This window comes from Crocodylus porosus, unplaced genomic scaffold, assembly GCF_001723895.1.
Source record: "Crocodylus porosus isolate Cpor-Errol unplaced genomic scaffold, CroPor_comp1, whole genome shotgun sequence".
NCBI classification, from domain to species: domain Eukaryota; kingdom Metazoa; phylum Chordata; order Crocodylia; family Crocodylidae; genus Crocodylus; species Crocodylus porosus.
In genome coordinates, this window is record NW_017728886.1 from 122,714,745 (window position 1) to 122,728,091 (window position 13,347).

Consider the following 13,347-nt stretch of genomic DNA (forward strand, 5'->3'; position numbering starts at 1 on the left):
GAGTCCGGGTCCAGCTCCCTGCTGCAGCCAGTGGGGACTGCCCGAATCGCCAAAGCTCTCTGAAACTTTTCCGAATTAATTCAGAGACCTTCAAATTGATTTGGACCTTTTAATTGGTCACTTGATTCGAGTCTAATTCAGAGATTTGGACACCGAATCAGGCTGGATCTCCTCTGAATCAAATCAGCACCCAAAGCTTTGCACAGCCCTACTGCGGACAGCACCAGAGTCTCAAACGGCCCCAGTGCAGTGCCTATCAGTCCCAGCCCCAGGTCCTCACCAGAGTCCTGAACTGGTTCCAGTACACTGAAAACAGGGTTTTTATGAGCTGCAAATATGGGGAAGAGGTGAGATTTTGAACTGGCCCTGGTGTGGTGCCAGGGCTGAGACCGACAATCAGCGAGCTGGAGGTTCTGTTCGAGATCACAGTAAAGATGTGTGTGTGACTGTTGAGATGACGTTCTAACTTTTAATACAACATGGGAATGCTTGTTACCACTTAAATAAAACATATTCTAAGTGTCCCATGTTATAAGGCCCTTATATGCACTGCATATTCAGGGTATCATGCCAGGTAAGCAGGTAGTTTACTATAGCATTCCTGCGGTGACTAATTGCTCTTTAGTGAGAGTCATTAGCATATGTAAAAATCTCTTTGCTGTAGTAGTTTACAATGTTCATTCACTGTACTGAATAACCTTGTAAACCAGCAAACCTTTGTCAAACATGCACTACAGGAAGAATAATAAAGCAAACATTTATGACATCAAGCAAACCTTTTCCATACAAGAGTTCTAGCCAATAATCCCTAAACGAGAGTTTATTTTGCCTGATTGATTACAGGAATCCTGCTCAGACTTCCCAAATATGACATGTAGAAAGAATTATTTGTATTGTTAACGAACAGAGCGATTGTATGAAGTGATTGTCACACAATGCCCACATTTTCCTGGATTTATTCAAGTAGCAATGAGTTAGACCCTCCAGTTATATGGATTTAACGTACTCCATCTAGAAATTATAAATATTTGTCATATTTAAATACCTGGCTTGCCATCTTAGGTCTATATCAATTAGAAAACAAACATCAGGATTTCAATAGCATTCTGTGCTATTCCATGTACTGCTCTGTTTTAAGTATGTCTGTGGCAAAAATACGAGAGATTTCTTTTGTAATACAGGTAAAACAGCCCCCAAATCTTTGACTTGCTGAAGTCACAATATTTTTTCTAAAATATATCCTTCTATGGGAGCTAAATAAGAACAGAATATCTATTACATATATCTATTTTTTCCATAGCACAAAGGTCCTGATTTTCTTACTGATAATTCTTTTTTAATCATAAACTCTAGCAGCTCCAATGAATAATCTGCAGAGGGCCAGCTGCTTTCTATGCTTTTATGAGATCTGGTGAGATAGAACTGTCTAAAACTGCCTAGACAGCAGAGAAGCTGCCCAAAAATATTACGAGACCTAGTTAGCCACGTTAGTCTGAAGTTAAGCAGAAGGCAGGGGAGATTTGCACCCTATATGGTACCAGCCCTGTTTACCTTGGTTAACAACTTGTCCAGGAACAGTTGACCCCACCCCATTTTCTACACAATGAAAATGCCTGTGTATTTGAAACCGTCATCTGCATCTCATTCTGTGGACAAAAGAGTACGCGGGGACACAAAGATCTTTTAGGGAAGGATTGTGTTGGAACTATGCTTCTTATTATAGCTACAATATAAACCTTATGGTATGGGAGAGATGACTGCGTGGACACAGTGCAACAGGAAATGTGACAAAGGTTTAATTGTGTTTGGGCTAGAGGGTGCCATTATAATATCAGCCTACCAATTAATAGTGAGGAGGGTAGCCAGCCTAAATCTCCAGCTCTCTAAAAAGCAGATGCAACTCCATCTTTTATCTGCCCCCTAAACTTTTTCATTTTTGCAAGAGTGATGATAAAGCAGCATCACAGTTAAATAAGATCAAAGAAGTGGGTGTTTACTGCATGAGGTTTTACAGGGCCTAAGTAGAAGCCTGTGGTTGCTTTCATCTTTCTTTAACGTTGCTTAGCAACATTGGCCCATCTGTTTTCTCTTCCTTTGTCCATGAAGTCCTCAATGCTGATTCAGCCTCTTATCGAGGGACAAATAAAGAACTATGAAGAAAGCTCTAGTCTTTTACACTATGTCTTTACACTACAGTATAGCAGAGCTGCTGGGCAAGAGAAGGTTGTTAAAAATTATTCCATAGTAATGAAAATACGGCTTTAAAATGCTTGACAGATATTCAGGTTGGTTTGTTGTGGAATTAATGCCTCTTCAACAAGCAAGGTACTTTCAAAACAATGCTTTTTTTCCCTCCATGCTTTTTATTTTGTGTCTGTGTGTATGTATATGTGCATCTTCATTGTGTCTGTATGTGTGTATATGTGCGTCTTCATGAGCAAACAACTCTCTACCTAATAGTTGTTGTCCTGGCTAATAACTATTTTTTCCACAAAGACAAAAAATTTCAAAATCACGATGGGAGACTTTTCCAGGGGGGGAAATAGTTTGTAGAAATGGGACCCCCTGTGGCTACAACAAAACATCCATGCCACTGGAGAATTTCCAACAGACTCATAAGTAAATTACATACCCCGGCATGCATTCTGGATTTTTACAAGAGAAGAAGGACTTATGGTGGGGGAGCACAGATCCTCTGCATTCATGAAAATGTGGCTGGAGCTGTGAAATGAGGGCTTTTAGACAAATTATACAGTGCCAATCAGAATTTGAGCTTTTATTAAAATTGCGTCGCACTTTTCTGTTGAGAAAATAACCTTTTGTGGCATTTGTCTTGTTGAGGATGTAACAAAAGAGAAAGAACGGTGCCAAAACAAGCTAAAAATGTATTGATTTGTTTGAGAGGATTAATGGAAGGGCAGCAGTCCCCTGCACGCACAGAAATGCAAGTGGCATCCGAATGGGTAACTGGAATTAGAAGGCTCATCTAGCACAAGCGTGGGATATTGGGCAGCCTGGGAAACTAGTGTGTTGGAGACAAGGCCACCTAGTGCTCCCTTCCAGACTCTTAAACACTATCTCTACTCCACATACATTACTGGCTTCTTCCTGACTCCTAATGAATACCCCCCTCCTTCTCCTCTGCCTACACAACCTGTAGGAAAACACACAATATTATTTTGGATATGTTTCTAAGTCTTTGTCTTTTGCTGCTACAGCCTACAGCTAGACAGTATATGTGACAGACGGCAGTCTCAGTGCAGTACAGAAACAAGGCAAACCAGAGTTTGATGGTTTGTCAGCACACAAAGAAATGAGAGATATGGGTTTGAGTCCTCTTAAGCTAAGAAAGGGCCTGGAATCCAAGTCTCCCTCTCTCTCAGCCACAGCCCTCACTAATAGGCTGTTAGGTGAAAGACCACTGCCCCCACCACCATGACAACATTTGAGAGTGAGCACTGCTGTGGTTTGTACCAACATGGCATTGGTGCCTTCATGAGTTATGGGCCTCCTCTTGAGTGCCCTAGGTACCAAGATGACAAGGGTGCCCAATGTGCAGCCATGAGTTAGACACCGGAGCGCTGAGAAAAGGGAGAGGTTCAGAGATGCCCCAGTGTCTCACATTTCCTACTGGCTCACTTTCCACTGCCCTGTTTGCTACTTAGTTACTCTGGCTACCTCTCATGAAGTGCCAGATCCTCTCTTCTGGGTTCATAGAGGCCTAATCTTCATCATTTGGATTCTCTGGGTCATCATTGACTCTCTGGGTCAAGGAACCTGTATTATAGGTGATATAACACCTAAAATGCCAGTTTGGATCTGCTCCTGAAAGCCAAAGTCCACGGGAGTGACTCTGACTTTAGATCAGGCACTGGTAGAATCAAGCCAATATTTTTCATGATGTTTCCCCAATGGTAAATTTGGTCTATATCTTTAAAAAAACTTTGTCTTTCCACATGCCACAGCATAACTTCATGGGCAGAAGGAAAATCAGTTTCAGGAAAGCGATTAATGGGTTTTGAGGAGTTGAACATACACCTATATTATTCTTACAGGTATTTCTGTTATATCTGAACATCTGCATATTTTTGTCTTCATGTTCACTGATATGCAAATATTTGCAGTTGATTTATTAGTTTTTTCTCTGCCTGCATAACAGAAACAAAATAAATCTAAAACAGTAATGAAAACAGAAGGAAATAGATTAATTCTCAAATAAAGTAAAAAGCTATAACTTCAAATCTTGAAATCAGAATTTATGCATTTTTGCCTACATACTGGTAGGCTGGAGGTTAGAAAATACCACTGTTTTACTGAAACTGGGGGGCACAAGAGCAGCTCTGTATTCTAGTAAAAGTATGGAATAATACCATCATGGACACTGCACTTTGCTTAGTGATAGTTCAACAATGGGAACCCCCTTCCCAAGAAACAGATCATATGAGTAACTACTTAGCAATGGGGCCATGAAGTCCAAGGGGCCTGATAACAAATGCAGGAATGATCTGGCAATGTAAATGGTTTGATAAGAAATGCAAGGACAAGAGACTTAAATGACTGCAGGTGCCTGTAAGGGAGAAAAAGAAGCATCAGATATTCCCAGAGAGAGGAGTATGAAGAAGGTTACGAGGAAACCCCACCAACCAACCAGAAAAACTTTTTTCATCCTCACCTTTAAGGTAGATTTTGAACTGAATGGTTGTGTGGAAGAGCCTTGAAAATGTTAGCACAGAAACTGATTCCTACTAAGTTTCAGGAAAGAAGACTGCGTAAATTATTTGTAAAGAAAGAGGAAATAACTGATTCCAATGTCGATTTCTCCTCCTAATGGGAAAAAGAACTATATTCAAGCCCACAAATGTGGCTGGCCATTTATGCCGAATGGGCCAACAACTTGCTAATGTAACTGATGGTGGATTTCCTCATTCTGATGTCCACAATTTGATCAAATATCTGTGTCTTAATTAAAACATAAACTGTCAATATAAATTTACAAATACTTTTCCTAATGTGCCAATTTGTTCTGTATATTCTACTCCAGCATGATTCATCCCTCAACCATAACAAAAAAGGAGATTACGTAGAGTGCAAACACGCTATTTTCCAAGTGTAGGATAATCATGTGAGTGCAATGAGCTCTTTTTAGTATGAGTTATTGTTGGTGACCATTATTTCCAATGAAAACAATGACTTTCCCCTGTAAATGTGAGGTGGAATGTCATATACTTTGCAAAATTCTAAACCACATTGGCCTAGCTAAGGAAATAAAGTATGCTTTCCAGTAAACGGTAGCATATAAAGGAATCAAAGGAGGCCTCACAAATTATTTTCTATCTGTGAACTTCTTAAGATTTTACACTGCAATTTTAGAGGTCTGAAAAGTCACGTGACCATTATTTCATGGTTTTCTTTTTGCTGTGGAATGCTTAAATACGATTGTCAAAGCTCTTCCAGCCTCAACAGACAAGTTAGTGTTATATTCTGTAAATGCAGATGTCCTTAGTTTTGAAGGGGTAGGAAATGTCATGTGGATCATGGAACTTGGGTTCAGGGTTCTGTTTCCAATTCAATCAATAGCATGCTGCGGGACTGTAGCAGACCCAGTACAGCAACAACAGCAGGGGGGGGGGGGGCATAACCCCTGGGCACGGATTAAAGTGAGGTGCTAGAATGGGTGCCGCTATGCTGCTACATGGACAGCTACAGGCTCAGGCTCTGTGGAGTGGGGCCAAGAACCAGGTAGTGATACAGGGCTACGTGGTCTTAGCACCTAAGTGCTTGGGGGAAGAATCAGGGAGTAAAGACTGAATTAGGGGTTTTTCATTTTTCAGTCAGCATGGTATTCAGTGGCACCTGTGGGAGGGCAGGTGAGGCTTAAGTCCTTGGCTGGGGTATATTCTCCAGGTAGCTACCAGGACCCTAGAGTCACTCTGGCAACACTCTTTGGCTCCTGAACACCAGGAGGATCTGTAGCTGCTCAGGACGCAATCTCCACCAGTTGTAGTGATCACTGGGTCCAATACACACAGGCATATGTGAATAAGAACTAACAGTGAGTTTTTTGGTGAACCAGTAGATGAGGACCCTCAGTCTCTCTTCTAACTACCTGGCTGCACTCTGAGGGTCCATCTAACAATTCCCAACTACCTCCATCTGCTGTTATGGAGCCTCTCTAAATGATAAATTCTGTCATTACACCAGTATGCCTTTGGCCCTACTCTGCTGTGCCAAGTGGTCCAAAGGAGATCACTATGGCTCAGTGCAAATCAGTTAACTTTACTATGCTACAGTTTTTCCATCTGTAAAAAGGGGATGGATATAAATATGCACCCATGTTTGTAAAGCATTTTGTGTCTGTCAATAAAAACACTCTATACAGCAGGCCATTCATTAATCCACATTTAGTTGAATTATGCATCTCAGAATAACCTACAAAAGGAATTCATTGTCTCTTTTCCTCTCACCAGGAAGATTTAATAGCAGATGAAGAAGCCAGGTCCCAGATGCTGTCATTATTTTTAAAAGATGTAATGTAGTACTCTATAATAGACTATTAATATGAATAATTAAAACCCAGCTATAACAGACAAAACAAATGAATTGAATATGCTTAATGATTTCTGTCCTTAGGTTTTCAGTGTGTTCATTTAGGTCTTGATCCTGAAAAACAGTTAAGATTTCCAGAGAAGTCACTGACTAGAGAACCCAGGTGATTAAGAAGCCTAAGTCTTATGGGCTTCCAAAGAGATTTAAACACATTGAAAATGGTCATCCACTGTCACTAATGCCCAAATATCAGTAACTCACAATGGGCTGCCTGATTAATGTTAGTAAGTGAAGTTCTATTCTCAGTACCAAGTCCATGTGTAGTTACACATTCAGATATGCAGAGTCATATCAATCATTTTTTCCTCCCAAATTAAACAGCATGGTGGTCAAAAGCACACAATTTACACCCCAAAGGCTTGGCTTTGTAGCACACAGAATGGGTGGAGAAATGTCCTTAGTCCTGGACCTGACTTTCCCTGGGAGTAGACTGCACTTGTACTGCTGTACAACCCAAAAGCATTTCCAGCTTCAAAACCCAAGAGTGACATTTTGGAAACCAACCTATGGAGACTTGATTTAGGTTAGCTTGATCCAGGTTAGCTTCATGAAGCTAACCTGAGGAGAGGATGAGGGGAAAGAAATGCACCTATCCATCCCAATGATAAAAATGGGGGCTTCAAAGCAGGTCCCTCCACAGCCCTTGCTATAGCTTAACTTATAGGGTGGAACAATGGTTGCTGCTCCCATATGTTCCCTTCATGGGTGTTTTTGGATGTTATGCCCAGGTAGCCTGGATCCAGAGGCCCTACCCATCTTCTGCCCCACACCTCTCAGGGTGCTCACCTCCTTCACCTTCTTAATGGGGTCTGAATGAAACCCCACATGGGACTCCCAGGTGTGGTTGCCCACTTCTGTTCTTTGCTACTGTTAGCTTTCTGTGGCTTCCATTTGAAAACCTTAGCTGAATTGGTAGGTTCCTCCTAGTAAACACTCATTCTCTCTTTTGCTCTCAATGCACCATCAGGGCCACCTTCTGGATGAGCCTTATCCTATTATCATTATTCACTCTCTTCATTCATTTCAAAAGAAAATAGCAAATGTTTCCCCCTCTTTTTTCCCCCATACAGATTTATCAGAGATCTGATTTGGAACTTCAACATTTCATTTTAATTACCAGCAAGCATCCATTGCTGTGAACAGGATGCAACTGAGGACCTTATGGGATTCTTTCCAACTCCTGTGGAACTACACTGTTTGTGACCTGCCCCTAAGTCACCATGCATTTAGAGGCTTCACTGAAGCTGTGCAGCTTTATTGAAATTTAATTTGTGGCCAAAAAGAAAACAAGACTCGGAGAAAAGATATCGCACACATTAGGACATCAGCTGCTTGTTTTAAAGACACCCATCACCACTTTTTGCTTTGCTAGCTTTTGACAAACATTTTTAAAAGCAGGAATATCTGCGTGGGGCAGGGGGAGTTGCTTGTATCCAAAATGTCAGGTTCAAGTTCTATAAGCTGTTCCTAACATTTTTCTGACTTTTTGTTTTCTGCTCTTTGGTTTAGTGTGTTGCCTCATGCTTAAGCAGTAGTGCCTGTATGGTGTTCTATATATTAACATTGCATTCATATTGTACCAATTTCTTCTAAAAATATAAAAGCCTAACAATGGCAAAGTTAATAAGTAAAAGCTGTCTCATGTCTGGGAACCTTAGAAAACAATTTTGGCTTTAAAAGAAACATTGATTCATGATTCAATAGTGAGGGAGAAAAAACACATCTGCTCCAATTTTATAGAATTATTTTTATCCTGTGACTACAGTGGGGTAATGAAACCATGAGTCTTAATGGTTAAGGGTTACCATGCTAGTGCAAAAGGAGCTAAAGCCAGAACCTCCTGGAAATGCCTCCTCTGCTGGTCTTTGCCTTGGCACATGGGAGACTTGCTGGTCATATGGTATACAGCAATGGTATTCAACCTTCCAGCCCCAAGAGCCAAATGAGTGGCACAGGGTCAATGCATGGGCTGCGTCCTGAGCATAGGGTTGTTCTGTGGATGTGATCTGGCCACAAAAGGTTGGCCCTCACTGATTCAGAGCATGCCCCAGGTTTCTGAAATGTGCCTCGGGCCTGAGGCACAGAACCTGTGAGCTTTACTGGGTTGTTGGTTCTGCCACCCTCGTTGTGTACTCAAGTGAAATTTAGCAGCAGGGGAGTGGCAATTAATGTTTACACTTCTCTCCAGCTGCCAAATTTCTAAATACCTGGGGAGACCCTGGGCCAGATGACATGGTCTTATGGACTTGAGGCTGAGCAACTCTGGTGTGGAGCGACTGTGACTAGCTCCTTGCTGCCTGGGTGGAAGGGGAGCAAACAGGCATCTAGATCATGGGGCCATTCCTACCGTTTATCAACATTTAGAGGAGGGGTGGCCAACTTGTGGCACGTGTCACAGGCACCGTCTGTATGTGGCAAGTAGCAGACTAGTGAGGGGACAGGCAGCACAGTGGCGGCTAAGGCAGGGAGCAGAAAACAGAGCAGAAGACTGGGCAGGGAGCACAGGGCAGGAAGCAGAAAGTAGGCCAACAGATCAGGCAGGGGAATGGAATCAGAGCAGCACTCAGGGAGGGTGTGGGGCTAATTTGTGATATGCTTGCCAGAAAGGTTGTCCCTCACTGGTTCAGGGCATGCCCCAGACTTCTGAACTGTGCCCTGGGCCTGAGCCACAGAACCTGTGAGCTGTACTGGGTTGCTGGTTCTTGGCTTCTCCTCTTCTGTCACTTTCCTGTGATGGAAGCAGAGTTCTTCTTTTCTAGGTGCCTTGATCCTAAACTTAGAGGTAGGTAAGCACCTGACCTCCAATTTTTGAACAATACTGAGAAGAAAGCCATAGAATAATCAAAACTCCTATCCTTCCTCTGCTGCAAAGTGTCAAATGCCCAAGGGGAAAACTGTTTACTTGAGTTGATTGAACATTTCAAAAAGAAAAAAGCCAGTTTGTTGAGGCCCAAATATTTTGCTCAAAATATCTCAGGCCAATGAAGATGCAGGTATTTGAAGGAGCCCTGCCTAGGCCCCTGGTGGGTCAGGTCAAGACAGGCGCTGGAAGCTGTGGGTTCAATAAAGCATGACTAGAAATCATTAAGCCAATTCAAGGTGTTTCACAGCTCATTTCTCTATTACTTATTGTTATTCAGTCCAAGAGGCTTTTAAAACTTCTGGGGCTCAAAGTCATGTATATAATCTTCATCTGTCTTTCTTCATATCTTTTCATTTTTTCCTAATTTCGTTAATCCCTCTTTCCATCCATCTCATTTTCTCAACTGCAGTGTTATTCTCCCTTCACCTCTCCCCTTCTGCAAGCCTATATAATTTCATGATATATATATGCGCTCCCTTTGCCCTTCCGTGTTCTATTATGTCCTCCCTTCAATCACTGATGCTGCCCCATTTCTGGGGGGACTCAGTTCTTTTTTCTTTTTTTTCTTCATCCTATTTTGATTCAGTTCCAGTGCCTGTACTAACTCTGTCAGGCATGATTTTGTTCCCATTCTTTGATTAGTGGTCAGATGGCCTGAATGTTTGTTGGGCCATCATTATTCACACAAGGTATTTCTGCAGAGTTGTATTAGGAATGATATCATAAATGTATGTATGGGAGGCAAGTCAGTATCTCCCTCCCCTTCTACAGATTTATCAATGTACAGAGCCAGTTTTCAGGGCAAACCACCACAGCAATCGTCTCAGGCCACAAATGGCACCAAGCCTCTTTAGGTTAAGTTGGTGCAGTCAACCAATGAGTGGGTAAGAGGGGGTAGAGGCCTGTGCTTTAGCCGGGTCCACCATGAGTCTCTCACGAGGAACAGAGAGAGATGATCACGCCTCACATGATCTTGCCAGATGATGAAGGGACAGAAATGCTGCCCTCTCCCTCCACGGTCTGAAGAACATGTGCTTTATTTATAATCCCTTTTTAGACAACCATAAAACAATCTTTAATGAACAAACTGTTTATGAGTCCTTTAACAAACTCTCCCCATGCAACATTTACAGGCTGCCGGATAACATCTCCTTCAGTTATCTGTTCAGGCTCTAACCAGACTTCCTGGGGGCCCTGCACTCCAAATTTGGCACAAGTTCAGTCTGTAATGAAGCTTGGCAAAACATTTTGATTAACTTAAGCTATGAATTTTAACAAACATCCTGAGCCAGGCCAAATCTGTGTGTTGTTTCTTTTCTCTTTCATGAACACATCTCACATTCAGGGCCAAAGGCTCCATTCATGTAAACTACACTGATTTATACCCACTGAAGATATGGCCCCTCTGCATCTCTCATACATCTAACTGGTTACTTGGGCCGTGGGGAATCTACAATCCACATACTACTGAAAAAACTAAAGGAACTCTCTCTTCCTGGCAGACAAATAACTTCGCCAACTGAAAATGCAACTCAGAAATGACATTTTTGTATGGTGCCTCACATCCTTAATCATTCATATCTAAAACGATAGGTGATTGAATGTAAAAAGGGCCTTTGGCAATATAAAATATAATAGCTTTAGTTGCTACAGGCAGTTACTACGAATGTATGTCTTCTGTACTCACACAGCAAATCATCACTGAAATTTACAGAGCAAAAGGTTCTAGCAAGATCAGATTAGCTGGGCTAATTCACTTTCTAGGAAGGGTTGCTGCAGAGAAAATAGTTTGATTTAATTTATCATGTTTTTCTGCTGTACAGCATGGACTTGAAAATGAATTGAATCATTTTTACATCCCTTTTTGATTTCCCTTGACCCTTACCTGGACAAGGCAAGATGTTGCATTCCTGGTACTCTACAGAGGGACCCAGACAGGGAAGTCCCCCATATTTGGGCTCAGGATTGTTGCAGACACGTTTGCGGTTCCGAATACCTCTGCTGCAATCCCGACTGCACTGAGACCACGGAGTCCATGGTGACCAGGCACCATTGATTGTGTGAGCGGAATATCGGCCAGAACGCAAGAAATCCCCAGAGAGCCCTTTAAAAAAAGGCAGAAAAAGAAACATGGGATTAAAATACTATTCGCTTCAAAACAAACATTTATTTTCAAATTTACTCTTAATCTTTCAATAATCATTTTTGGAACTAGTCTGGATGATTTTTCCCTCTTTAACTACCCGCTCCCATAGGGCCTTGTTACATGGCAATTTTGGGCAATGCCTAGAGCTCTTAACCCCTGGATTGTTCACACATTAACATCTGAAACTGCTTGTAAGCACTTGTTATGCAGCAAAACGTTATGCCACTCCAGGGCAGGATTATCCATGTTACTCAATTCCTGTTGCATTAAGATATAGACTCTCTAGGATACATCTTAGTGTAAACACCCCACCTACCCCCCTCCTCCAAGCCCTGACCAGGCCCGCTGCTTCTCCCCACCCCCTGCTGCTCTCTCCAGTACCCCAGATCCCGGCTCACTACCCTCCCCGCTGCTTATGTGCAGCTGCCCACGCCATCTATCCCGGGGGGACAGGCAGGGAAGGGTTAGCTTGCTTGCCTGGTTGCTGCTGCTGCTGCTGTCTGGGCCAGAAGAGCAGCAACCTGGCAGAAGTGGCAGCTGAGCAGGCAGTTTAACTCTTCCCTGCCTGCTCCCTATGACAGTTAGGGCAGGCAGCCACACATAAGTAAAGCCCTGGGGCAGGGGGTGGTAGGAGGCAGGGGGGAACCCTGAGAGGCAGGGGAGAAGTCCTAGGGGTGGGATGGAGAGCCCTCAAGTGGGGGAGATTTTTATCTTTCAGACCTTCAGGGCCCTACTGGTCTAAACATGTGACTGCTCCACACTCAAACTAACACTAACACCCATCTGTATTTGTGTAAAATAGTGTGTAACAAAGCTCATACTGAGTTTTGCCACGTGCACCTTTCATACAGTAGAAGTTGCATAAACCATCAGACAGCATCACAGGATGGTTTTGGAACCAGACCCTCAGCTGGTACAATGCTGTATTGCTCCACTGGAGAAAGTGGAGCTGTGTCCATCTGTACCACCTGAGTATAAGAGAAATAATCTAGCCCTCACCTGATGCTTTCAAGTCACGCTCCTCAAAGCACTTTACGAATGAGGTGAGTATCATCATTCTCATTTTACAGATGGCGATGATGAAGGACAAAGAAGGTAAAAGTCACTCAACAGGACCGTAAAAGACCAAGACATAGAACTCAGGCCTCCTGAGTTCTAATCCAGTGATCCTATAATCAGGATAAGAAATTGCCTTCCTCCCTAGCTTTGGGGGTCCTCATTTCACGTAACATTAAATCACAACATGAATGGACTGACTGCATTTGTGCTCAGGTTTTACATGGCGTTAAACAATAGTTGCATAAATTTCATTAAGAAATAAATTGCATTTCTTTGTGAAGAAAAGTATTTTCCTAGTTTAAAATACATTCTTCCCTCTTTTCCACTCAGCTGAAGAGCTAAGATGCCTGCAAGTCAGGGAAGTGAGCCACTCTCCTATACAATGAGAACAGTGTGCTTCTCAGTGAAATCATCCATCTGGAAAATGAAAACATGTTTCAAACCTTCTTAAAACTCGTTCCTTTGTCCATTATCTTTTCAATGTGAAATCAGTGCTGAGAAGAAGCACCATATTAAACACTGCTGGAGTCTGAACTCTTTATTCAGAGAAAAGGCAAAATACAGGCAATGAGAATGGTGGCTCATTCATAATAGTCATAGTTACAGAGTAGTTAGAGGTCAGAAGGGACCTGAACAGATCATCTAGTCTGACCCCCTGCCACTGGCCAGAGCA

The 13,347-nt window shown here is 42.5% G+C and overlaps 1 protein-coding gene across 1 annotated transcript in view; it reads right to left on the bottom strand.

Moving 5' to 3' along the window:
* SEMA5A (semaphorin 5A) overlaps window positions 1–13,347 on the bottom strand; it is a 429,765-nt gene that overhangs the window by 28,803 nt on the left and 387,615 nt on the right. Inside the window, exon 16 of the mRNA XM_019541437.1 lies at window positions 11,355–11,573. Coding sequence (XP_019396982.1) covers window positions 11,355–11,573 — 219 coding nt within the window. The remainder of the gene's footprint in view (window positions 1–11,354; window positions 11,574–13,347) is intronic.